This window comes from Pristis pectinata, chromosome 32 (genome assembly GCF_009764475.1).
Source record: "Pristis pectinata isolate sPriPec2 chromosome 32, sPriPec2.1.pri, whole genome shotgun sequence".
NCBI classification, from domain to species: domain Eukaryota; kingdom Metazoa; phylum Chordata; class Chondrichthyes; order Rhinopristiformes; family Pristidae; genus Pristis; species Pristis pectinata.
In genome coordinates this window covers 16,122,588-16,149,413 of record NC_067436.1, presented here as the reverse complement: position 1 = coordinate 16,149,413, position 26,826 = coordinate 16,122,588, and the positions used below count along the sequence as shown (strand labels likewise).

General features: G+C 43.1%; 1 protein-coding gene and 1 non-coding gene across 2 annotated transcripts; both read right to left on the bottom strand.

Moving 5' to 3' along the window:
• Positions 1–482: 482 nt before the first annotated feature.
• Positions 483–26,498, bottom strand: fbxo22 (F-box protein 22). Its single transcript, XM_052042562.1, has 7 exons — positions 26,321–26,498; positions 25,248–25,392; positions 23,455–23,539; positions 20,553–20,666; positions 17,346–17,513; positions 9,344–9,509; positions 483–5,936 (listed from the first exon to the last, which is right to left on the bottom strand). Exons 1-7 carry the CDS (start codon positions 26,425–26,427, stop codon positions 5,519–5,521), a joined length of 1,203 nt encoding a protein of 400 aa, XP_051898522.1. The 5' UTR covers positions 26,428–26,498; the 3' UTR covers positions 483–5,518.
• trnap-ugg (transfer RNA proline (anticodon UGG)) lies at positions 18,556–18,627 on the bottom strand. Its single transcript has one exon. It is a non-coding gene; the product is annotated as a tRNA-Pro (tRNA).
• Positions 26,499–26,826: the final 328 nt, after the last annotated feature.

Below are 26,826 nucleotides of genomic sequence, written 5' to 3'. Positions count from 1 at the left end.
GATAGATTACTTCCATTCCAGTTCTGTGGGGTGGAAGATTCCTGTGTGATTACTTTTAACACTGGGTAGCCTTTGCACACTGTGCAGTCTTGAGAGGGTCAAGGATGTTCCAAGAAGATGGGCTTAGCACACACACACACACACACACAGATGCACTCTGACCACATACATGGATGCAGACACACAATCCTGGCCACAGCCTGTCCCTTGGCTCCCCTCCTTCACATCTCCGCTCTTTGGTGCCTCCACCGAACAGTCTCCAACCTGATGGCATCAACATCGATTTCTCTAATTTACAGTGACCACTCCCCTCTCTCTCTCCCCCCCCCAACCTGTTTTCCCTTATCCTTCTGGCCCCTTTACCCCTTCCCCCATCTTCACGACCTGCCCACCACCCACACCTTCCTCCCTCTGGTTCCCCACCTCCCCCCCCCCCTTTATTCCATGGTCCATTGCCCTCTCCTATTAGATTCCATCTTCTTCAGCCCTTTGCTTCTTCCAACTATCACCTCCCAGCTTCTCACATCGTTCCCACCTCCTGTCTCCCATCTATCAACCTCGCCCCCCCCCCACCTGGATTCATCCATCACCTACCAGCTTGTGCTCCTGCCCCTCCCTTTTATTCTGGCTTCTGCCCTCTTTCTTTCCAGTCCTGATGAAGGGTCTCGGCCCAAAACATTGTCTGTTCATTTCCCTCCACAGATGCTGCCCAACCTGTTGAGTTCCTCCAGCATTTTGTGTGTGTTGCTCCAGATTTCCGGCATCTGCAGTCTTGCTTGTGTCTTGACCTATCATCTCCCAGCCTCTGCCACCATATCCACCCTTCCCTCCGCCATCTGCCTATCACCCCTCCTCACGTGGATCCACCTATCACCTGCCAGCTCTTGCTCCACCCCTTCCCCTCACCTCTTTATACTGGCTACACCTCATCTTTCAGTCCAGATGAGGGGTCTCAACCCGAAACGTTAACTGTACATTTCCCTACGTAGATGCTGCCTGACCCACTGAATTCCTCCAGCAGTTTGTTTTTTTGCCCTGCCTCAATTCCTTCCTTTTATTAGTTTCACCCTCAGTCTCTCCGTCCCATTCTCCCGAACTTGTCTCCCCCAGTCTCCTCACCCTTTGGTTCTCCTCCTTCAACTCCGTCACCTTCGATTCCCCCACCACCCAGAACTGCCCCCTCACCGGTCCCAACGACCACACTGCCCAAGCCTGCGGCCTAGGCCAGTGCCCTGGACCCTACCCAGAAAACCTACCCAGAAGGTTCTTCTACCTTCAGCTGACCTGGTGTGGATCATGGTCTTCTAGTGCTCTGTGGAAGGGATGAACGGTCCCAGCAGGCAGGCAGATTCAACCTGCTGGAATGGGAGCCTCTCACTCAGTGTATACAATGATCCTAATCTCTCTAGTTACACTTTTTCCCCTTAGTATACCTATAAGATCTCTGAATTCTCCTTAATCTCCTCTCCCAAATTTTCCCTGATACAAGTTCTACTGTCTCACGTCTGTAACTGACTCGCATTAACTTTTTCTGAATTTTTTTGTATGTAGCTATACATCCTTTTAACTCTGTTTCTGTGTTTCTTGTTAGATTACTCTCATATTTTGCGTTCCCTTAATCAGTTTCTTCATCCTGCTGTGCTGAATTCTGAAACTGTCCCATTCTTCTGGCTTACTGCACTTTTTGGCAATGTTATAAGCCTTTATCTTTAATCTTTTACTATCTTTAACTTGTTAGTCAGCACTGCACACTTATCTTGTTGGGTATTTGGGATAAATATTTGCTATAGAGTTATAGAGCATGGAAACAGGCCCTTCAGCCTAACTTGTCCATGCCGACTGTGTTGCCTAGCGAGCTGGTCCCATCTGCCTACGTTTGGCCCATAGCCCTCTAAACCTCTCTCATCCATGTATTTATCTAGATGACTTTTAAATGTGGTTTATGTGCCTGCCTCAACTACTATTTCTGGCAGGTCATTCCAAATACTCACCACCCTTTGTGTGAAGAAGCTGCCTCTGATGTCCATCTTAAATCTCTCACCTCTGATCTTAAACCTATGCCCTCTTGTTTTTTGAGCACCACCTCCCTGGAAAAGATGATGTGCTTTCACCCTGTCTATGCCCCTCGTGATCTTATATACCCCAATCAGGTCACCCCTCAATCTCTTACGTTCCAGGAATAAAGTCGTAGTCTACACAATCTCTCCTTGTAACTCAGGCCCCTGTAGGGTGACCAAAACTGTGCACTGTACTCTAAGTGTGGCCTCAATAATGTCTTATATAACTCAATGTAGCTTCCCAACTCCTAAACTCAATGCACTGATTGACGAAAGCCAGTGTGTCAAACGCCTTCTTCACCACCTTATCTACCTGTGACACTGCATTCAGTGAACTATGCACTTGCACCCCTATATTCCTCTGTCCGTAACACTCCCCACGGTCCTACCATTCACTGTACAAGTACTACCCTGGTTTGATCTCCCAAAATGCAATACCTCACATTTATCTGGATTGAAAGCCATTTGCCAATCCACAGCCCACATCCCCAGCTGATCAAGATCCCTGTCATTTTTCATAATCTTCCACACTATCTACGCCACCTATTTTAGTATCATCCACAAACTTACTAACCATGCCTTGTACGTTCATATCCAAATCGCTTATATAAATTACAAACAACAAAGGCCTCCAGTCCGAGAAACAATCCTCGATCATCACCCTCTGCTTCCTACCACTGAGCCTAAGGCATTGGTAAGGCCTCACTTGGAGTCCTGTGTGCAGTTTTGGGCTCCTTATTTAAGAAAGGATGTGCTGACATTGGAGAGGGTTCAGAGAAGATTCACTGGAATGATTCCAGGAATGAGAGGGTTAACATATGAGGAACATTTGACGGCTCTTGGGCTGTACTCCTTGGAGTTCAGAAGAATGAGGGGGGACCTCATGGAAACATTTTGAATGTTAAAAGGCCTGGACAGAGTACATGTGTCGAAGTTGCTTTCCATGGTAGGGGAGTCTAGTACAAGAGGGCACGACTTCAGGATTGAAGGGCGCCCATTCAGAACAGAGATGCAGAGAAATTTCTTTAGCCAGAGAGTGGTGAACCTGTGGAATTTGTTGCCACGGCGGCTGTGGAGGTAAAGTCATTGGGTGTATTTAAGGCAGAGATTGATAGGTATCTGAGTAGCCAGGGCATCACAGGTTATGGTGAGAAGGCGGGGGAGTGGGGCTAAATGGGAGAATGGATCAGCTCATGATAGAATGGCGGAGCAGACTCGATGGGCTAAATGGCTGACTTCTGCTCCTTTGTCTTATGGAGTTAATTATGAGTTCAATACAAAAAATATTAATTCTTTAAATGTTAGCCATTGACTATTTATTGTCATACTTTTTAATGTAGTTTCCTAATCCAGTAAAGCCAACTCATATCTCATACTTTTGTAACTTCCTTTGCTTATATTGCAATATACAATTTTCAGTCTTTCTATAAAATTCTATCATATTTTGATCACTCTTCCTCAAAAGCAACTTTACTAAAAAGATGAATTAATCCTAGCTTCAAAGTCAGCGACAGCTCTGCCAGTACTTCCTGCACAAGTCTCCAGCCTTGTACCAAAGAAGTGCAAAAAAAATCTTTAACTATACTGCTGAGTGCTTTACAGAATGCAAGTGAAGATAGTATTAGCACAGCAGGTTGTACATTTCCTACAGGTTATGTTTGTACAGTTTCTTCTGAGGAGTCAGCCACATTTCAGTGGGTAACATGCTTCCTGGCAACTGAAAACTCTGGGTTTCCAGAGACCATAGCGCAATAATCTATTAGCCACACAGTTTGGAGGAATTTTTAATTGAAAATCTCAACCCGGGATTGCAGTTTAAATTGAAAATCTCAACCCGGGATTGCAGCTTATGGAAGAAAAGTGGAGTGGTTCATAGAATCTGACAAATTATAGAACTACACAGTCGTACAGCACAAAAACAGGCCCTTCAGCCCACCGAGTCCATGCCGACCATCAACACCATTCACACGTTTCCCTATTTTATTCTCCTCACATTCCTGTCAACTTTCTACCATTCACCTACACACTTGGGGCAATTTATAGTGGCCAATTAACCTACCAATCTGCACTTTTGGGCTGTGGGAAGAAACCAGAGGAAAAGGGGAAACCCACCAGGTCAGAGGAAGAACATGCAAATTCCACACAGACAGCAACAGATCAGGATTGAACCCAGGTCAATGGACCATGAGGCAACACCTCTACTAGTTGCTTCACTGGGTTCTCCCCACTGCCGTGGCTCATCATCCTTCACCCAAAATCATAGATTGTCTGTGCACGAATGGTCTGTTGTGATTTCTGAAAATAGTGATTGCATTTCAGAAGTACTTCCCTGGTTGGGTTGTAGAGTCATAGAGTAAGACGGCACAGTAACAGGCTCGTCAGCGCCAACCAAGTTGCCGAACTGAGCTAGTCCCACTTCCCTGTGTTTGGCCCATAAAAACTAAATTTTTCCTATCCACGTAACTGTCCAAATGCCTTTTAAATGTCGTAATTGTAGCTGCCTCTAGCACTTCCTCCAGCAGCTTATTCCATATATTCACCACACACCGTGTGAAAAAGTTGCCCCTTAAGTCCCTTTTAAATCTTTTCCTTCTCACTTTAAACCTATGCCCTCTAGTTGCAAACTCATTTATGATGTCCAGGGTCATAAAAAGGGTCCAAGTAAATATAAAGCATTCTTTCCCGTAGAAATAGTCACCTTTCTCCCAGTCTCAATTATTGTACAACAAAAAATAAGGCCATTCGGCCCATTGAGGCTTTGTGGGTTTTCATTTTCACCAATTACTTCCCTGTAAATTCTCTCTCACGCCCATCAACTCCTCACCACACACCCACTGCCGTTTTTCCTGTTCCCCCAACAGCAGCCAATTAACTGATTGATCGGCACGTCTTTGGAGTGTGGGGACAGAGAGCGTGCAAACTGCACGCAGACAGCAGCCTTGGTCAGGGTTAAACCAGGGTCGCTGGAGCACTTCACCTCTGTGCCCAATCTTAGTTGACCAAAGCCTTACTGACACCAACCCAACCAGGGCAACATGGAAAGAAGGCCAAGAGTCAGCTGATGAGCATTTTCCAACATTAAAATGCCTTGTCTGTGTCACCTCTCACAGCTCCTTTATACTGTTTTAATTCAAAAAGATCACAGAATAATAATCATAGGAAGTATTGATTATTTAGCCATGATTACCTTTACATCTGATTGTAATAAAGATGAAAAACAAATCAAAAACTATACAATTGAGAAAACGTGGAAGCTGAGATCAATGTTTTAAACAGATTTTTTTGAGAGATTACTGAATGATCACTCTATGGGCCACCTTTGGAGATGGTGGCCTGAGCAAAGAAACTGCATCCCTTCATGCAAGTATCTGAGGGACAATGACTGCCCCAAACTTGCTCAGGTCCTTGCAAGTTGCCTTAGCCAATCACTAAGCCTCGGTGAGCCTCTTGAAGGCTTTTAATTATTTAAGTGGCCCAAAATGAACAAGCACCATTACTGTGGTGTAACCATGGATTAATTCATCACATTCTGAGGAGGTGCTGCACTCCCTCAGTGAGAAGTTTTCAGTCACAATACGATCACAGCCAATTTCTCCATTACCAAAAAACCCGAACAGCGGAATGCTGGGGAACTGCTTCCTGAAGGCATCGGCTTCCACGTTCTCCATCTTGGAATAGTAGTTCCGACCCCGGCCAATGCAGGCAAACATGAAGCCCACCGTGTTGTGCTCGGGAATGTTGGCCGCTTTGAGGCGCTGCATCGCTGCTTCGACGCTCTTGGGCGTGTCCACGTCCTCGTCGAGGAGAACCGAGGCAGCCTGGATTGGTCTGCCACTGAACGACAGGCCCACTATGCCATACATGTGCCGGCAATCAATACTAGAAGGGGTTGGGGGATAAAAGTAGAATATAGATCATGAAAGCTTGGTCCCCAGGAAGCCAAGTGCAAGCCTTTTAAAGAAATAGACATAATGTTCATTCCTTTATATGTGGAGACGGAAATTGGTTCTACGGCGAGTTACTGATTACACTGTGCTGTGTCCAAGCAAAGGCATTTCTAAAGAAGACTTTTGCAATCAAGAGACTGTTGTCTTTCACATCAGAGACCACTGTTAGAATCAAACTCAGTCTGAGGAATGAAAGGCTCTTCTGTCAGCTAGCTGAAGATGCCCAATTAAAGAGAGTTTGGAAAAGTCACAGAACAACTTGTGACTGGAAGAAAAGGTTGCAACTATCCTTCGGGAATATTGCCCACTTCAGAAATAAGAGGTGCTCTTTTAAGAGGAGCAGCTCACTGTTTGGGGAGAGTAGAAGGGACTCATCCTCACCTAAGTGGATGGCATCGAAGGGGCTTAATAGTTCTCCTCAAACTGAAATCTCATTCCTCATCATCAGGATCTCACCTCCATCAACAATTCCAAATTGCTATCTCCTTTCTTAGACCACGTCTGTAATCCGAGCTATCCGTTGAAGTTAAGTTGCTTCACTAGCACAAAGATCAGGGGAATAATTTATAACAAACACTTCAGTCTCAGGCAACAATTCCATCACTTTGATAAACTGGAAGTAAACAGCTGAGCCCAGGCAGGTAAAGATCTAAAACAAACCTGGAAAATGACGTTCTCCATCAATTAAGAACTTGCAGAACAGAACCAGTAGAATATATGCCTTTGAAATGTGTAAATAGAAAGAAAACTAGATATTCTGCTGATTAGTGTCAAGAAAGTAATTTCACTCACAAAAAATGTTTCTCTCTAAACCATCATCTCCCTAACTTGCTGCCTTGTACTGAGACCAAAACATATTTCATTAACAGGAAGTTCCCAGTCCGTATGGTGCAACGTGCACAGACTCATTTTTGAGCTAGTTCTAACAAGTAATTGATGTTAAAAAATTATGACATCACTTCCCATGTGAAATGGGAGCCGTACCTTTTAAACACAGGCTGTGGGAGCTCATACTGAAAGGAAACCCTTTGGAGTGTTAAGGTGCAAGTCAATACAGAGTGAAGCCTTTTAAAGGCTATGCCATCAATGACGAAATGTATGCATTATCACTTTTAACAACATAATAAACGTATACACTGTTCAGCACCACATTGTGGGCCGAAGGGCCTGTTCTGTGCTGTACTATTCTATGTTCTAGGATCTTGGCTGGCAGGAACAAGATAAACACACTAAAACTATTTAAACCAAATAAACAGGTACTTGGGCTCCATCAGTTCTTGGGTGTGGCAGTAACCTGAGGTAAATACCATGGATTTAACATTACTGGTCAAGAATGAATGCACTGATTAACATCTCCAGAAAACAGGTTAACAGGCCATTCACTGTCAGATGTACCTCTACAAAAAGCTGTTGTGTTTGCCTACATGGCATCAATCACGTCGAGCAGGTGAAAAATTTTTGTAACGCTGGATGCATTTCAAAGGTTTAGTAGCTCATTGAGCAACAAAGTCTGCTGGAGGAACTCAGCAGGTCGAGCAGCATCTGTGGGGGTGGGGGCGGGGGGGGGGGGTGGAAGGAAGAATTGTCGATGTTTTGGGAAACCCTGCATCAGGACTAGATCAATACCCGGAAAGTTTGAGTTGTCTTATGAGGAAAGATTGGACAGGCTAGGATTGTAACCATTGGAATTATATCCATTTAGAAGAGCAAGAGGGGACTTGATTGAAACTTATGAAATCCTGAGGTGTCTTGACAGGATGGATATGAAGATGGTGTTTCCTCTTGTGGGAGAATAGAGAACTACTGGTCACTGTTTAAAAGAGAGACAAGACTTAATTCTTCTCCTAGAGGGTTGTGAAGCTCCTCCTGGAAAAGGCAGGAGAAGCAAAATCTTTGAATAATTTTACCTAGAAGTAGATATTCTTGAGAAGCCAAGGAGTGAAAGGATACCATGGGCAGGCAGGAATGTGGAAACGAGGTTACAATCAAATTAGTCGCAATTTAATTAATGGTGAAGCAGACTCACGCAATTGATTGGCCTACTCCTAAATTTGTATGTATGTATGCATGTTCACAAATTGCATATCCTCTCAGTACATTTAGGATCTACGCACTAACACTTCCCACCACAGATTTTCAGAAGATTATCAAAGTTGCAAGATTTGCTCATTAAAGCACATGGGACCTACAAGGGGAAGATGGACTGTCGATCAAATATCCACTGCCAAGATATTTTCAAAGATTAATGCAACTGTCCAATCTGTACAGCTAAATAAATGCTTAATCTGTACTTCTCAGAATCGTATGATTGACTTAATTCCTTCTTAAAACTAATAATGCACTTGGTACAGATGTGAAGAAATTTCTGAACTAATTCCTCTGCTAAACTGCCCTCACCCCAGCACCATGCAAGGACACTTCAAATATAAAGGGACTCCTTTATGATTTTACCCTCTTTCTGTGAGGGATGCTGAGATCCATAGGCAACACAACTCCCCCAGAACAATGAGCTCAGTACAGATCAGGAACCAATCCCAAGTCTTTCCTGCTCTTCAGGGTTGCCTAATGTATAAGGTGGCACAGCTCCCTGAGCCTTTGGGAATCAGTTTGCAAATTTTTACTGGGTTCCATGGGAGTCTGGAGTTGAGCTTAATTACCTCAAGAAACATAGAAAACCTATAGCACAATACAGGCCCTTCGGCCCACAAAGTTGTGCCGAACATGTCCCGACCTTAGAAATTACTAGGCTTACCCATAGCCCTCCATTTTTCTAAGCTCCATGTACCTATCCAGAAGTCTCTTAAAAGACCCTATCGTATCCGCCTCCACCAGCGTTGCCGGCAGCCTATTCCACGCACTCACCACTCTCTGAGTAAGAAACTTACCCCTGACATCTCCTCTGTACCTACTCCCCAGCAGCTTAAACCTGTGTCCTCTTGTGGCAAACTTTCAGCCCTGGGAAAAAGCCTCTGACTATCCACACGATCAATGCCTCTTATCATCTTATACACCTCTATCAGGTCACCTCTCATCCTCTTGCTCCAAGGAGAAAAGGCCGAGTTCCCTATTTTCATAAGGCATGCTCCCCAATCCAGGCAACATCCTTGTAAATCTCTTCTGCACCCCTTCTATGGCTTTCGCATCCTTCCTGTAGTGAGGTGACCAGAACTGAGCACAGTACTCCAAGTGGGGTCTGACCAGGGTCCTATATAGCTGCACACAATGTTCATTTGCAGTGATGGAATGAATGAATTGCATGAAGACAGAAAAGAAATTTTCTTTTCAGTGTTGATGAACTACATAAACAGATAAAGGCCTAGCTGTTAACATTAGACCCACCTTTCAGAACTGGGTGAAAACACTCTGTCAACATGACCCCCGACTACGATGGTATTCCTCACGTTGAAAGGCCCGGTGAGTCGCTGAATGAAGTCGGCTGCTGCAGGCTTGTAAGTGTTGTATCCAAACAGGATTACTATGCGCAGGTCCGGGTTATCTTGAAGACCTAGGAGAGAAGAAGTGAACAATAAAACTCTGCAGGAATTCTTAATGTGCCGTGGGGCTCGAGGCATTTTATCAAAGGTTTGGTAGCATGGTTAATCAGCTCTCTGGTAATGTTGCTGAAGACACTTGGAGAACTCCTTCAACAGTGCTGTTAAGTACCTAGTGTTAACCCCATCAGACGGACAGCTAAAATAAAACATGCTAATGGGGAATTAACTTCTTTTGTTGCAGTAAATAAAAAGCAATATATTCAGCCTATGTTCAAGGATGTATCTCAGTGTGTAAATGCAAAGACAATGGAAGTGGAAATCTGAAACGAAAACAGAAAATGTTGGAAAAACCAAGCAGGCCTGAGAACACCTGTGGAGGGAGAAACAAGAGTTAATGTTTCAGGTTGACACTGGCCTGGCTCTCTCTCCACTGAAGCTGCTGGGAACTTTCAGCATTTTGTTTTAATGCATCCTTCCTCCATTATTCACTGGCTGCTATAGATAACAATTGTGACAAGCCTTTCTTATTCTTTATGAATTAAATTTCTAATAGAATGCCAGATGACTGCCACGTCACATTACAGTGCACGTACTTCAAAGAAATCCACTGTTTGCAAAAGCCTTTGAGAAAGGTGGTACAATAGGAATCTAATTCTTCTTTTCCCTCCTGCATAGAACAGAGCAGAAAACTGGTGACCAATTTTCCTGTGGGTAGAAATGACCCAGTTTTATTACAAGCAGGAAGCCCAAGATTATGATTATAATTTGCTGTGGTATCTAAGCTCTGGTGGCAAGCAGCACTGTAGCAAATTTCCATACTGAAATAAGCTCTAGTGTTACTTTGCATAGTTCTAGTCACGACTTGACTGTAAATCCCATGCAATATAATTTGCTGTCTATGCATAGAGTGGTAGAAGACACTGCAATGCAAGCTTTCCTGCAGCACCATCCAGTGGCAACAGATTAGATACAGAACTGAATCACAAGAGAGGTGAATTAATCAGTAAGAAAACTAGGAAATATTTCTCTTTTATTCTCCCTCATATTTCCTTATGACATAGGAGACAATTCAGCTGATCAAGTCTATGCTGGCTCACAGAGCTATCCCATTCCCCCACATTTCCTTGTAACCCATTCCCTCTCTCATGTCCATTAACTCCCCATGATTCCCCTACTACCTACCTACACTAAGCATAATTTACAGCGGCCAATTAACCTACCAACCAACATGTCTTTGGGATGTGAAAGGAAATCGGACCACTTGAACCCTGGTGGTCACAGGGAGATCGTGCAAACTCCACACAGACAGCAACCAAAGGAAAGGACCGAACCCAGGTCAATGAAGCTGTGAGGCAGCAGCACTAATCACTTCACCACTGTGCCACCCATTGAGGTTGTCTACTCATTAGTGTCAAATGGCAGTTGCGTATGTTTGCAAAACAACAAGGTCAGTTCCTAGCCAAGTAGTATGCAGACCAGTAGAGAGGCAAGTTTAATTCGTACCATGGTAGCTGGGGAAATTAAATTCAGTTAATTAAGTAATTCTGAAATAAGATGCTATTACAGGTAACACTATTATTAGTAACGCTCACCAAGAAACGATTGAATGATCTTAAAAACCCATCTAGTTCATAATCGTCTGTCCTTACCCAGAATGGGTAAATGTGACTCCAGCAAAGTGACTACACCTTGCTGCTCTTTAAACAGCTTGACAATCCACTCCATTAAAAGGTCCTTCAGTGATACCCAGGTACCATGAATAAATGAGTTTAAAAAAATGTTCTTCCATCTTTGCCATCACAATGTACAAAAACAGCAATGGCATGGAAACACCATCACAAGTGTATCACACACTTCGACAGGCCTGTCCTTAATCACTGGGTTAAAATCCTAGATCTCCATTCATGGAAGTGGCAACGTGCTAAAGACAGCAGTGATTCAAGGCAGTTCACACCACCAGGTAAGATGGAGACACACTGCTGCCTTCCCAACATCATACAAAAGCCACAAATAAAAAAAAATTGTGATTAAAAAACAGAAAATGCTGGAAGCACTCATCAGGTCAGGTAGCATTGATGGAGAGAGAAACAGTTAATATTTTAGGTCTGAGACTCTTCACCAGAACTGGCAGAGAAAACAAGTTAGTTTTCAGCAGCAAAGGTGTGGTGGGGATGGATATGACAAAGGAAATATCTCTGATACGGTGTGACCAAATAGGTTAACGTAACAGAGGAGCAACACAGAAAATACTAGCGGAACACGGTGGGTCAGGCAGCATCACCTGAATCCAGATGGAAAGTCTGAACCCGAAACATTGACTGTCCATTTCTCTCCATACATGCTGCCTGACCTGCTGAATTCCTCCAGCATTTTGTGGGTTGCTCCAGATTCCAGCATCTGCAGTCTCTTGTGTCTCTAACAGAAGAGCACTTGGGGTCAGTTTACACTGCTTTGTCTATGTAATCTGTGAACAAGCTTTGAATGTCTCCACATGACTATACAAATAAAAACAAAAATTGCTTAAGGTACTCAGCAAATTAGCAGCACCTATGGAGAGAGAAATGGTATCAGGTCAATGACCTTTCATAACAAGGAAAACTTAGATGATCAAATTCTAAGAAGCAGATAAAAGGGGAGTGGCGGGTGGTGAGAACAAAGGTTTGCAATAGGGTGGAAGGCAAGAGGGATTAAGTGGCAGAAGGGATAATGGAGCAAAGTTAAACAGGATGGTGATGGGACGGGAGAAAAGAAAATAATGTCTAGAGGAAGTGTAAAGAGGGGAAGCAGAATCATTATTCAAAATTACCCAAGGTCAATATTCCAGGGGATGGGAATGTGGGGAATAAAAAGGACAATGCTGGAAATTCTGACTACCTGAACTGGTTAAACTCAATGTCGAGTCTGCAAGGCTCTAAATGTAATTGTATCACCCGAATTACCCTGACTGACATCACTGAGGTTGTTATGGTGGAGCTGTTATAGTGATGAACCAGTGACCACCCCACCCCCCCATCTCATTTAGGTTTGAATGCAAACACCTGCAGGTGCAATTTTTTAGTCATCTGAGAAAGCATGGGACATATGAGAGAGAGCAAGAAGAGTGCGTGCAATGCGTTGGAAAAAAACTCGCAGATCAGAAAGGTGTGTGTGTGTGTGTGTGTGTGTGTGTGTGTGTGTGTGTGTGTATATGCGTGTGTGTGTGTGTGTGTGTGTGTATATGCGTGTGTGTGTGTGTGTGTGTGTGTGTGTGTGTGTGCGCGTCACACACGTATGCACAGAGATCAACCCATGGTAGATACTGGCTTCTGTTCAACAACTTACTAAATGTTCAGAAAAGCAGTCAAACTTTACTTCTCTTGTCAAAATACTTATTGACTCCACAAGACTGCCAAGTCAGTTAAGGACCAAATCGGTCCAAATATATCCATAACGCATTTCAGGTGAGTAGAAACAAGACATTTTCAACCAGTCCATCTAGGATGGAATTAGAAGTGCAGGCCCCAACAAGGTCTTGACCCATACTGCACGATGTCTAGAAGAAAAGGCAAAAGAACTGATTAATAAATTGGAGTTTTCCCACATCAATTCTGACAAAATCCAGCAAGATACTCAATCACCAGCACTTATTACCCAGCGTCTTTGTGAAATTTTGTGCTGTATTTGCATTCTACTGGTTATCAATCTTGGAGAGACAAATGCAATTAGATCCATTTAAATGTATTATGAATGGAAATCAGATACAGCAACAATTTTCACAACAGGGATATCATGGTTGATTTGCTGTAATTAGCTCTTCAGGGTTATAAGTAGCTACTTTTTGCAAGTGGATGGGAATGAGGAGCAATTATTAAACATATATGGTATAAAATTAGCAAATTCATCCTTATTTCCTTTTATGCAAAAACCTGCATGGTTAAATACTATAATTTCAGCTCTGCCGGTGATTTATTTGGTGAGGTTACCTATGGAAACTTAGGTAACCATCTATCTCAGTCCAGTGGCAATTGCCTCCAAGCATAGCTCAAGTTCGTCTGAAGGTCAGCAAGGGTCTGTACTTCTGTGATCTGAGCTGGAAAAACTGCGCAAAGTGGATGTCAGCTGATGGCCAGATGAGCCTTAATCACTAGACCACACAATATTATCAACTGGCATCTACTCTCGAAGTGCTTATTTTCTGCTCAGGTAGGAGGACATCCTTGGGCCAGTTTTGGGACGTAGGCATCACTGGAAATGCCAGCATTGATCATCCATCCCTAATTGCTCTCAAGGAGGTGGTGGTGGTGAGCCGCCTTCTTGAACCACTGCGGTCCTTCTGGTGAAGATGCTCCCACAACACTCTTGGGTAGGGAGTCCCAGGATTTAGATCCAGTGACAGTGAAGGAAACCTGATATGCTTCCAAGACAGGATGATGTGAAAGTCGTAGTGGTGAGGGAGCGGAAGGGGTGAAGGGGGAAGGTGATGGTGTTTGCATGTCCCTTCTGCCATCGTCCTTGATGGTAGAGACTGCAGATTTTGGGAGGTGCGCAAGAGCAGCCTGAACAGGTATCTGCAGTGCATTTTTAGAAGGCGAACATTGTAGATACAGGGCACTACTGAAGGAGGGAATGCCAATTAAGCAGGTTTTGAGATTCCTTAGTGTTGTTGCATTCATCCAGGAAGATGGAAAGGCTTTGATGAGTCAGAAAACAAGTTACTTGCTACATGCCAGTCTGAACGGGATATCTGTTCTATATATCAGGGTTAGTACATCAACAAACTACACATCCAAGGCAATACTCAGTACACTTTCTGAGAAAGGGTAACGGGAAAATACAGAAGCAAAATACTATGAATCTGGAATGGAAATGAGGCAGGTAATAATGGAAATCCTCAGCTAGCCAGGAGTCACTGGAGAGTGAGAGCAAGAGTGAGCGCATGACAGTAAATAGAGCCAAAATTTCAGGTGGACAATAGTTCATCAGAACCGAGAATAATTGGAGGTAAAACAAGTTGATGGGGTGGATAGGGCAGGTTTATGAAAGGGTAGATTAGATTAAAAAGTTAACGGTATGATGGTGCAAGATAACGCCAGTCCAGAGAAGATGTAAATGCACAACCATTACCCGAGTTTACCAATAAAAATATGGACAGAATGCTGGTAATCTGAAAGAAGAACGCCAGAAACAATTATCTGAAATATGTTGAGTCTGGAAGGCAGGAAGTTGGAAGACGCAGTATTGTTTACATTGAACAAGCTCGAGGCAATAAGTGGTTTGTCTGGATTCATTTGCTTCCCTCATTTCATTATTATTATGGACTGCAATCAAATTGCACACAATGACTGTAGTCAAAATTTATATTTGCTTCCACACTGCCTTAATGTAGATTCACAGTCAGTAATTTCCAAGGGGTAAAAATTCTTCCTCAATTGTTTGCATAACTACTCTTAAATACCAGTGGCTGTGTGCCATACTCTGTCAATGGAACTAAGTTTCCAAAAGGGAGTACAATGCACAGCTGCTACTATATATGCATGCAGATATCAAGCATAAATTTCTTTTTCTGGGTCTTTATATCCACTACTAAGGCCAATTTTCATTTCAAGATTTGTTGCTTTTGGCAATAATATGTATTCTGTGTTTAAACTTTAACATCTTTATTTAGAAATACCATTGCTATATCTGTTCCTGCAGAGAGCTTCATAGGCCATGCTGTCAGGAAATAGAAGCCTTGTCTCTTTGATAGATGAGTTACACCAGGCTCAGTGCATTCAAAACAGCCCAATATTCCACCATTAGCCTTTTCCCTTCCAACCACCCACCATGGGAGTAAACACACCAAGCCTGTATACGGGAAGTAAAATGTGAGTAAAATTATCAAACTGCAAGTAGTTATAAATAATTTAAAACCAATTTACCAATAATGCTGATGGCAAAATTATTATACTGCTGTGGGAATGCAATACACTTTCTAAAAGGGAAAAGAAAAATTATGAAATTGCAAAATTATTAATAAAATTTTTAGAAATACACAGTGTGCAAATTGCTCCACTTATGCAGTCTTTAATTTTAGGGGAACACCTTTCTGGGATTTAAGGTGCATTTCCCTTTTCCCCACTAAGTTTTAGGTTAATAATGAAGAAAAAATATTTCAAACTCCATTTATGCTGTTAATATTTTTTTACAATTTCATTGCTTTAAGTGAAGCGCAAGTAATATATGAATATACTTGAAAATAAGTGTTAATACTATTAAATCTAATTTTGACAAATACAACCGAGTACAAGTCACTTTCCTGCTCCTTTTTTAGACCCTTCCAAAAATAACCAGAAAGTCAACAATGTAGATGAGGAGAAATGTTTTCATTCAGTGCATTGCGAATTCCCCTCACACTCCCCACTCCGGAATGCTCAGTCATTTTGTATATTTATTTAAGACAGAGATCACTAGTTGGACACAAGAGACTGAAGATGCTGGAATCTGGAGCAACACACAAAAAGCTGGAAGAACTCAGCAGGTCAGGCAGCAACTATGGAGGGAAATGTTTGGGGGGTTGACACCCTTCATCTGGACTGAAGGATAAAGGCAGTATAAAAGATAGCCAGTATAAAAGAGGAGGAGGGAGCAGGGTGGAGAAAGAGTCAGCAGGTGATAGGTGGATCCAGGTGAGGAGGGGTGATAGGCAGATGGAGGAGGGGAGAATGGGAATAGCACCAGAAGCTGGGAGGTGATGGGTGGAAGTGACAAAGGGTTGAAGATGGTGGAATCTCATTAGAGAGCAAGGTGGAGCATGGAATAAAGGGAGGGAGGTGAGGAGAGCAGATGGGAGGAGTGGGGGAAGGGAGCCAGTGGGACGAGTGTGTGGGTGATGGGCAGATGGCGAGAGTAGAGGAGGAGAAAAAGACAGGGTGATGGGGGCTGGCATGTTTAGGAAGAACTGGGTAGATCAAGAGGAGAAAGAAATGGGACAGAGGAGAAGCAGTTTACCGAAAGCTGGAGAATTCAATGATCAAGAAATCACTAGTTTCCTGATTCTACAGGATAAAAAGGATTTGGGAACAGGTTGCAGGTGAAGTTAAAGAGGATCACCCATGACCTTACAGAAGGGTGGAGTGTGCTAGAGTAGCTGTACAGCTAATTAATAAAATTCCTCCTTGTTTAGTTACCCATATAATGAAAGTGTAAAAATGTGTTTACCAATAAATGTTTACCAATCAGAAAGAGCTTAAAAATTAAATACATTGCTCAAAAGGGGAAAAAAAGGATAAAAAGGATGGCCAAATAATCTGACTTTTGCGACGTTGTTCGATGGAAGACCACGGAGGATAATGCCCCGGTTCCTCTCCAAAATGCTCAACTTGGAACCTTTATACAATGTGGGTAGACAAAATATTGGTTTAGCATCTCATTAAAAATGAGACCTCTGATGGTTCTGTGCGCTCTCGGCACTCAGAGTCATACAGCACAGAAACTGGTCCATGCTGACCAGGATGCCCATTCATGCTAGTGCCATTTGCCACGGTTTGGACTATAACCTTCTAAACCTTTCCTAACAACTGTCTTTTAAAAGTTGTTATTGTACGTTCAATGTGTAAAAATTTAATCAGACTAAATTTTTGTGCTCAAGGCCTTTTGACTGAGGTACAAGCAATACCTGGAAAGGTACCCCAGCACTTTAAATATTTCATTTCCTCTGTCACTCATTGGTTTATTAATCCCCTTCTGAACTTCATTATCAGCTGAACTAAAGCAATATTTGGAATATAAAAGAATGTTAATGTTACTTTGTCCTTCAAATTCACCCCTGATTTTTCCAGCATAGATTTATATTGTCCCAATCAGTGCCACTGAAGGAAGAGAGTACTTGCCTGCTGCTTGGAGTTTCTTTTGATCAAAAGTGTTATTGTTGAAATCCTTGTTTGACAAGTGGAAGCGTTTGACTGTCACACCTTCAATTTTGGGCAGGAGCAAGGCAAATCCTGCAATTCCATCTTCTACCTCGAGAGGTCTCTGCTTGCCACTTCCCATAGGAGTGTCTGAAATGCAAGATACCCTAGTAATAGGCTTGATATAAAAACTATTTGATCTAAACAAACTCTTTAAAAAAAGATCAACTTTTAGTCACTCCTGTGTAGAAGCTTAAGAATGGAAATCCTTTACATAACATGGGCTGCAATAATATTGAAGTTCTGACCAATATATTGTTCTGAGCAGTGGAATTTTGAAGCCCTTTCTGCAAAATTTGCACCTGGCAAAAGCATTCACCAACTGAGCAACAAAAAAAGTGAACAATTTATTAGTAAGATGTTACCAAAATGTAACATATAGTTCTCTTATAAATAACAGGAACAACCCATCCAGTAAAATAGCTCAAATTTAGTGTCTGGAACTTAATAAAATGTTTCTAATTACATGCACACTTATACAAATGAGAAATCCTTTTCGTAAATGTCAGAGTTTATTGTAATGGCTTGACAGTTGTTCTTAACAGTTGTACAGGTGATTGTGTGTGATTATGTTTGTAAAGTTTGATGGCAGAAGATAAATACAAGAAAAGAGTTCCCCATCTCAAATTTCCTGAGTAGAAAGATAATCTTTGAAGTCAGAGAGACACAAGAGACTGCAGATGCTGGAATCTGGGGTAACAAACAATCTGCAGGAAGAGCTCAGTGTGTCGAGCAGCATTGGTGGAGGGGAGGGGTGGCAGGGGGGAAGGAACTGTCGACATTTCAGGTCAAAACCCTGCATCAGGGCTGAGAGTGGAGAGGGGAGATAGTAAGATATCTTTATTAGTCACATGTACATCGAAACACAAAGTGAAATACATCTTTTGCGTAGAGTGTTCTGGGGGCAGCCCGCAAGTGTCGCCACGCTTCCGGCACCAACATAGCATGCCCACAACTTCCAAACCCGTACATTTTTGGAATGTGGGAGGAAACCGGAGCACCCAGAGGAAACCCATGCAGACACGGGGAGAACGTACAAACTCCTTACAGACAGTGGCCGGAATTGAACCCAGGTCGCTGGCGCTGTAAAGCGTTACGCTAACCGCTACGCTACCGTGCCTGCCATAAAGTAGGGCTCATCCGGGATGTGAACCCGGGACCTCTCGCACCCAAAGCGAGAATCATACCCCTAGACCAACGAGCCGATATAAAATGTTGGGAACACGCAGTCGGCAGGATTTGAACCTGCACGGGGAAAGCCCAATGGATTTCGTCCATCGGGTATAGAGTGGAAGTGGTGGAGTTGGGGGAGAAGCAGATGGACGAGGGGTGGGGGCAGACAAAAAAGGCAGATGGAACCAGGTAGGGGTAAGGGAGAGTGAAGGTGGAAACAGCTGTTGGAAGGTGATATGTGGGAACACAGCGCTATCAGTGCTGGAATCTGATAAGGAAGGTGATAATGGGAACAATAAAGGGGAGAAGTGATGGACAGAAGGAACCAGATGGGGGGGGAAGATCTCTGGTGGGTAAAACACGTGGGTAGATGGATGAATTTTTGAAGTCAGGTTTAAGAAAGATTCCAGAAAATGGTTTATTACCAGGGGAATGCTTTATCATCTATCTTTTGGGAAATGGTACTCAATGAATCACTTGACAACAAGATAGTCAATTTAACCTCACCACAAAGATGAAGTGTCAGGGAAACAGACTGTAAAATTACATGCTACAAATGCCAGGTACTCTCTGAACATATGTCCACCTTTCTATTCAAATTGCAGTCTCTCTTTAAAACATTAGACAAGCAATTTAAGATCACAATAGCAGCCATTTTTCTGCAAGTCAATCTTTAAGTAATGTTTTGGGCAATTCACATCTGGGCTGAAAATGCAAAGCTTGCACAAGTATTCAAACTACGCAATGCAAGCTTTGTCAACAACCTCAGCTGCTGAACAAGTCTGCCTCCATTTTGTGCAGTCATAGTACTTTTACGGGTCCAAAACTCAAGGGAAAGCAATTAGGTTCTGAAGTACGAGGTCTTTTTTAATGCAAATTATAAAATTTACATAGTTTCATTAACAAAAATGGAATGATTGTTTCCTGCTGAAATGTGCAAAGTTATATTATTTTTTGTTTGTTTGACAGAGCATCTCTCAGATACTGTGAGGAAAGCATAGGAGCAACGGTGGAGAATATCCGCCAATGGATTCCACTAGAAAGAGCAAACTAGGGAGTCTTGTTGGTATGCCTCCATGTGTACGTGACTGAGGACAGGATATGGCTCTACTACTGTGTCTTCCATGATTGAATGAACAGGTGACACTTCTATGTACATGTGGAACATACGAAGAGTCTAAGGTCATATAGCCTCTTACACTATTCACTAAGATCATGGCCCATGTGTGCCTTAACTCCATAGATCCACATTTACACCATATCTCAAACTTTGGTTAACAAAAATTCATTAGTCTCAGATGTAAAATTAGCAATTACCCTGGGACACCATATCTCAAACTTTGGTTAACAAAAATTCATTAGTCTCAGATGTAAAATTAGCAATTACCCTGGCATCAACCACCATTTACGCAGGAGTGTTCTAAACTTCATCCCCCCTTTATATACTCAAGATTAGCATAATTCTGGATGTGTGTCCCACCCCGAATATTCAATTCTCCAGCTGTGGAGATAGTTACACTGAGACCCTGTCTACTACTGATTCATTATAACAGTCTTGGTCCTTCAGTCTAAATACTCACAGGTTCAAACCCCACTGTACACTGTGTGGTGCTGTGACAGGAACCCCTGCTTTGCTCTGGTGGTACCACAGCAATGAAACTCAACAGTGGCCACTGATACCATCAAGAAATCTCTGGACTGGGTGAGCTGTGCAGCCAAACAAAGAGGAGGGAGAGGCAGCAGCTTCCATCACCTCCAACAATACATGTCAGGGAATCAACCCTTGTTTTTGTCATGTATCCTTGTAGTTCAACTCTTTAAATCCAGGTCTTGTTCTGCTAAAACTTCCCTGGGTATTACAATACTTAATTTATTTACAATTAATTTCTTCAATCCTGTTCACACAGTTTAATACTGCAAACTGTGGCACAAGAACTCCCTAGAGAAGCAACTTACAGACAATTCCAGGGCAGCTGACTCCCAATAATTTGCATTCTGCAGGCAGTAGATTCTCAAACTTTGTAGCTGCTTCTGCATCCTTACTTTTACTTGTGGACTCGTCTCTTCTCTCTGTAGCAGTAAAATTACAAGAAGGAAAATTACCAACAATGGCCTCGTATATACATCCATATAATCAAATTACATTACAAGCAATCGTGTGACATGGCAATAGAGAAATTGGCAGCTAGACTATTTTACTTTTTTGGTTAACCAGAATGTTTGTATTAGAGGTGGGAATAATATTTCTGCAAGAAAAAATTTGGAACATAATATTTTTTCAGCTTTTATTTGGAGAGCTAAATGATGGGTCAAACATTTCTTTCAAGAGGGAAAATATTTTTGTTTAATATTCCACCAATAATATTTTAGGGAAGATCACATTCACGGAATTTAGTTAATGGTCATAACTGGGGAATACTATATGCAATGTTTTTTCCCCACTAGATGAGGAATTTCAATCTCATTAAAACAATTGAAGTGGTTAGAACTTGGAAGGTACTATTAATAGTATTAGAGAGAAATGGTAAAAGGTATACTTAAAGGGAAGCTTGAACAGCAAGTGAGGGGAAAAAAAAGGAACAGAACAATGAAAGGGTAAGACAAAGGAGGGTGGAAAATAGCTTGAGTGAAGCATGCATGGCGAGGTAATCTAGGCCAGTCAGCCGGTCTTTGAACCATAACTGCAATACATCAAAAAATAATTGACTTTTTTTTTTATACAGTCTTTAACAACTGCAGGACATTTCAGAGTAACTTACAGCACTGAAATACCCCTTGAAGAGTGGCCACTGCTGTTAAAGTTGAAAAAAAGAGCAGCCAACTTGTGCACACAAGTTACAAACAACAATGGGTTAATTGCCTGACCATGTTCGTATGACACTACTTGAGGGACAGGACATCAAGAAGGATTCCCCTGGTCTTCATTGCAATTATTGCTATATTCCTAATGCAAGTTTGTGTTGTCAAGATTAAAGGCCAAGATCACTGAATGATTGAAATGAAAATGGAAAGCATCATCTCAGTAGTTGGTATACCTCCAGCAGACCCTCCAATGACCAAAGTCGACACAAGCGCTAACATTATAGTCTCTCAGATCGTCAATAAACGACACTGCAGAGAAGTTTGGCAAAGTCACAGTGCAACTTTAAGTGAGGCAAATGCTCTACAGAAACAGTGAAAAAGATTTGTGCAAGTCCCAGTCAACCACCCATGGAGTCAAAACCAACAGTAGTGAGCAGGTGAAGTAGGACCAGGCAATGAAGAACAATTAAATCCATCCTCATTATTCAGATGATGTCAAGTGGGAGGAGGCTTGTGTGCATCAAAAACATTGACCAGCGAGATGGACTGAATTACCTTATTCTTACTTGTAAACTCTAATGGAAAAACTTGAGATGCAACAGTTATGTGAGCAGAGCCCATGGTAGCACTGCAAGAATACTGGGAGGGGATGGCCCAGGAGTTTGCAGTAATGATTATGGCTAAACTATTGGAGTTTGGTACCATTAACTGCACTGAGAAACTCAAAAATTACAGCAGAAATCCTTTACGCTGAAGGCAATCAGGCCTCTTCCACAACCTGCATTGTTTTCAACCTTCTTCACTACACTCCAGCGAAATGACCAGACCCATTGTGAAGTTAAACTACTTACAAATTAGACTCACTGTAAAGTACCCTGAAAACCCTACACTTTGTTGCATGGATATAATTAATAATATGCATATTTATTACTTGGACTAACTACCTGGTTTGTAAAACTAATCTGATATCATGGAGGCATACAGCACAGGAACAGGCTCTTCAGCCCAGCTGGTCCCTGCAGAACAAGATGCCCATCCCATTTGCCAGCATTTGTCTTGTAACCTTCTAAACCTTTCCTTTCCATGTAACTGTCCAAATGTCTTTTAAAAGTTGTTATTGTACCTGCAATGTGTAAAAATTTAGTCAGACTAAATTTTTGTGCTCAAGCTTTTTTGACTGAGGTACAAGCAATACCTGGAAAGGTACCCAGCACTTTAAATATTTTTTTCCTCTCTCACTCATTAGTTTATTAATCTCCTTCTGAACTTCATTATCAGCAGCTAAATAAAAGCAATTCTAGGAAAATAAAAGAAATATTAATGCTATTTTGTCCTTCAAATTCACACTTGCTTTTTCCAATATAGTTTTACATTGTCCCAATCAGTGCCTGTTGGAATGCAATTCCCTGACATAAATATTTCAAAGTATAGCAGATAGTAAAACAATATTTATGATAATTCAATATTTACTTCAATTTAATAGTTGAAAAGGGGATTGAAAACCATTACTTTTGCTTCCTGGTTTGCTGTTTGTGAGCATGCTTTAATGCAATTGCCTGCTCAGTCAACACTGACATTACAACTGCTGGGTGCCAGGGATCCCATGAAACCACCATGCAACAATAACAAGCATCAAAAAGGTACAAGTTCTCACAAAAACAATGCTGACTGCAAATTTGGGGCGATGCCAGAGAATTTCTGTAACAATGCGGTTACAGGTTTTGTAATAAATTACTAATAGAAAGCAAACATTGACACTAGATTTTCTGTGCATTAAGAACATGGATACCCAGCTGTTGGTTTCAAGCTCAAACTAATGTGACTACTTAAAAAATCAGAAGCAACTTGTGTCAAAATAAAGACACTGCTCCAAACTCAAAGACGTTATTTCAAATCCACAGATGTCCGAATGTACAGCAACTTAACCTGCTTAACTAAATTAATATAGCTTCCCCCTCCCCTTCCCTCCACCACCCCACCTCACCCCTTACCAGCAGGCAGAATGGCAATAACCTGCTGAAACTGACATTTTGTTTATATCCAAAAAAAAATTTACCTTTTTTCCGTCTACTGGAACTCTGTATGCTGAAGGTATCAGTGCCAGCCATGTAAAGTACTACTTCAGGCAGTACATATACTTCCTGTTCAAAAGAAGGGGAATATTAACAGAAATGGTCTAAACACAGAACAAGACTTTTTTTGAAAAAACTGAAACTGAAAAAACTGAAACTGCTGGAAATCTGAAATGAGAACAAAAAGTGCTGAAACACTCAGCAAGTCAGGCAGCATTTGTGAAGAGAAACAGAGTTAACACTTCAGGTCGAAGACCCTTTGTCCAAACTGGGAAAGTGAGAAAAGGGGTTAGTTTTTAAGTTGCAGAGAGGGTGGAGGATGGATGAATTGGACAAAGGGAATATCCCTGAGAGGGCGAGGCCCAGGTGATTCCTTACTCTACGAAGCCATCTGGTTATCCTATCCGGACACATCACGGCTTGGTATGGCAACTGCTCTGCCTGAGACTGCAAGAAATTGTAGAGAGTTGTGGACACAGCTCAGTCCATCATGGAAACCAGCCTCTCCTCACACTTCCCGCTGCCTCGGGGAAGCAGCTGACATAATCAAAGACCCCTCCCACCCCGGACATTCTCTCTCCTCCCCCCTTCCATCAGGCAGAAGAAATAAAAGCTTGAAATTATATACCACCAGGCTCAAGAGCAGCTTCTACCCTGCTGTTATAAGAATCTTGAATGGATCTCTTGTACAATAAAGATGAACTCTTGATCTCACAGTCTATCTCATCACGGCCCTTGCACTTTATTGTCTGCCTGCACTGCACTCTCTCTGAAACCGTAACACTAAATTCAGCATCACACACAAAATGTGCTGGAGGAACTCAGCAGGTCAGGCAGTATCTATGGAAAGAAATAAACAGTCGACATTTTGGGTCAAGACCCCTCAAACGTCGACTGTTTGTTTCTCTCCATAGATGCTGCCTGACCTGGTGAGTTCCTTCAGCACATTTTGTGTGTTGCTCCGGATTCCAACATCTGCAGAATCTCTTGTGACTATATTCAGCATTCTGTTATTGCTTTTCCCTTTGTACTATCTTGATGCACTTATGCTTTGAAATGATCTGTATGGATGGCATGCAAAACAAAGTTTTTCAATGTACGTCAGTACATGTGACAACAATAAATCAATTATTCAATTAATAGGCTAATGAAGGAAATTAGAGAGAAAACAAACAAAGGGACATGTTAAAGCTATTAAGTGCAGATCAGAGTATTCTGCAATCTGAATCTGAAAAGACAATGTTTGAACTGCCCAGCAGATCTTGTAATCCTGACCTCTAACCTGCTCAAACTACCCCTAACAATATCTTCACTATATTTTGTGGCTGTCAGGCAGGCAAGTTCTATTCATAACTACATTTAAGTCTGTACCTGCAAACTCAAATGCACCATCCTGTCCTCAGCTTTCTTAAAAGTCAATGTTTCTCAACCCGAAACTGCGACTGTCCATTTCCCTCCACAGATGCTGCCTGACCTGCTGAGTTCCTCCAGCATTTTGTGTGATGCTCCAAATTCCAGCATATGTGGTCTCCTATGTCTCCAACAGCTCAAACATGTCTTTTTATTTGTTTTCTCACTAACTTTCCTCTATCTGTTTAGTTAACAGTAATAAATCAACTTGTCTCACTTTCCCTGTTCTTATGAAGGCTGCCATGACCTGAAACATTAACTCTGTTTCCCTTTCAACTGCTGCTGCCTGACCTGCTGAGTGTTTCCAGCACTTTTTCTCTTAATTTCAGACTTCCAGCAGCTGCAGGTCTTTCTTTGCAGCACTTACCTCCAGTTCAACAATCATTTTCTTCAACAGAAAGTGTTGATCATCATCTTCATCGATGTAGGAATGGCCTTTTGTTGCAATCCATGACAGCCTTCGGTGTCTCCGCAAAACCCTCCGCGCACAGTCTCTCCACAGCCTGCACACACTGAGACACAAATGGCAAATGCAGAGTCAGGAGAACATTGTTTATAAAAATAAACTGGATGGTTTACCCAACAAACCTAGATGATCAGGCTTGGTGTAAAGCAGGGCCAAAGTGAAAGAAGCCGAAATTGACGTCAGGCAGGGGCACTGGTTAGTTGCCACATTTATAGTCTTTGGAAGGACACTGGCCAAGGCAGGATGGGGGAGCAAACATGTAGGAAAGATGAAGCTGATGAGGGACAGGATGCCATGGTCTTGGGGTGGTATCACTGACCAGGGGCAGTATCACTGGCCAGGGGCATCCTGTTTGGCAGTGGTAGAACCAATTGTCAGGGCATTTGGGGCTGGTCGTCCCAGACTGGGTTCAGTCGGTCTTGAGAGCGACCAATCACGAGGGGATGGGAAGTACCCCTGGCAACCAGTGCCCACTATCCACTTGGCAACTGGTGCCCCCATTGCCTTGACCAGCAGCCAGAGGGGTGGGGGCACTGGTTGCCAGGGGGCATGGAACACTAGTTGCCAGGGGGCACCAGCTGCCAGGGAATTGGGGGGCACCAGTTGCCAAGTAGATAGTGGGAACGTTGCCAGGGCGATGGGGGGGCACCAGTTGCCGTGGAAAGTGGGCACTGGTTGCCAGGGCAATGGGGGCACCAGTTGCCAAGTAGTGGGCACGTTGCCAGGGCAATGGGGGCACCAGTTGCCGTGGAAAGTGGGCACTGGTTGCCAGGGCAATGGGGGCACCAGTTGCCAAGTAGTGGGCACGTTGCCAGGGCAATGGGGGCACCAGTTGCCAAGGCAATGGGGGCACCAGTTGCCAAGTGGATAGTGGGCACTGGTTGCCAGGGGCACTGGTTGCCAGGGCGACTGGGGGCACCTGTGGCCAGGGGGAATGGGGCCTGCGGCCGGTTCCGGAACTGAGCTGGAGATACCTGGCGCTCCTCTGCAGCGACTTGGTGGGCAGGAAGGTGAGGATCTGCTCCACCACCTCGGCCACGTTGGTCAGCACCGAGCTACCGCTCAGCTCGGCGACATCCATGACTGACGGCTCCGACCCGCCCCTGACTCCCGGGTCTCTGCAGCTGGGCCGCGGAAGGAGGAAGGCGGAAGGCACGTGATGGTAGTGACGTCACAGCGGGGCGGAAGTACCCTCGGTGAGGCATGTGGGGCTGGTGCGGGGCAGCGAGTCCTGAGCTCCTGCTCTCCCTGTTGCGGTTCATGTCTCACAGTGCGGGGTGACCTCCATCTACCTGCACCTCCTGGCCTTGGTGTTAGGGTCCCTGGGCTTGGGAAGTGCTGTCAGAGTGGTCAAATTTATGTCTCCCAACATTAGCAGCACAGATTGACCGTCACCGTTTTTGGAGCTACCTGCCTGCACACTGTGTTGGTATTGGTTTATTATTGTCACTTGTACCGAGGTACAGTGAAAAACTTGTCT

Coding starts and splice junctions, on each gene's coding strand:
- fbxo22 (XM_052042562.1), bottom strand. CDS start 26,427: ATGGATGTCGCCGAGCTGAGCGGTAGCTCGGTGCTGACCAACGTGGCC. Junction 23,540..25,247: donor AAATGATTGTTGAACTGGAG/GTAAGTGCTGCA, acceptor TCTTTTGAACAG/GAAGTATATGTACTGCCTGA. Junction 9,510..17,345: donor AAAGAAACTCCAAGCAGCAG/GCAAGTACTCTC, acceptor CTTCTCTCCTAG/GTCTTCAAGATAACCCGGAC.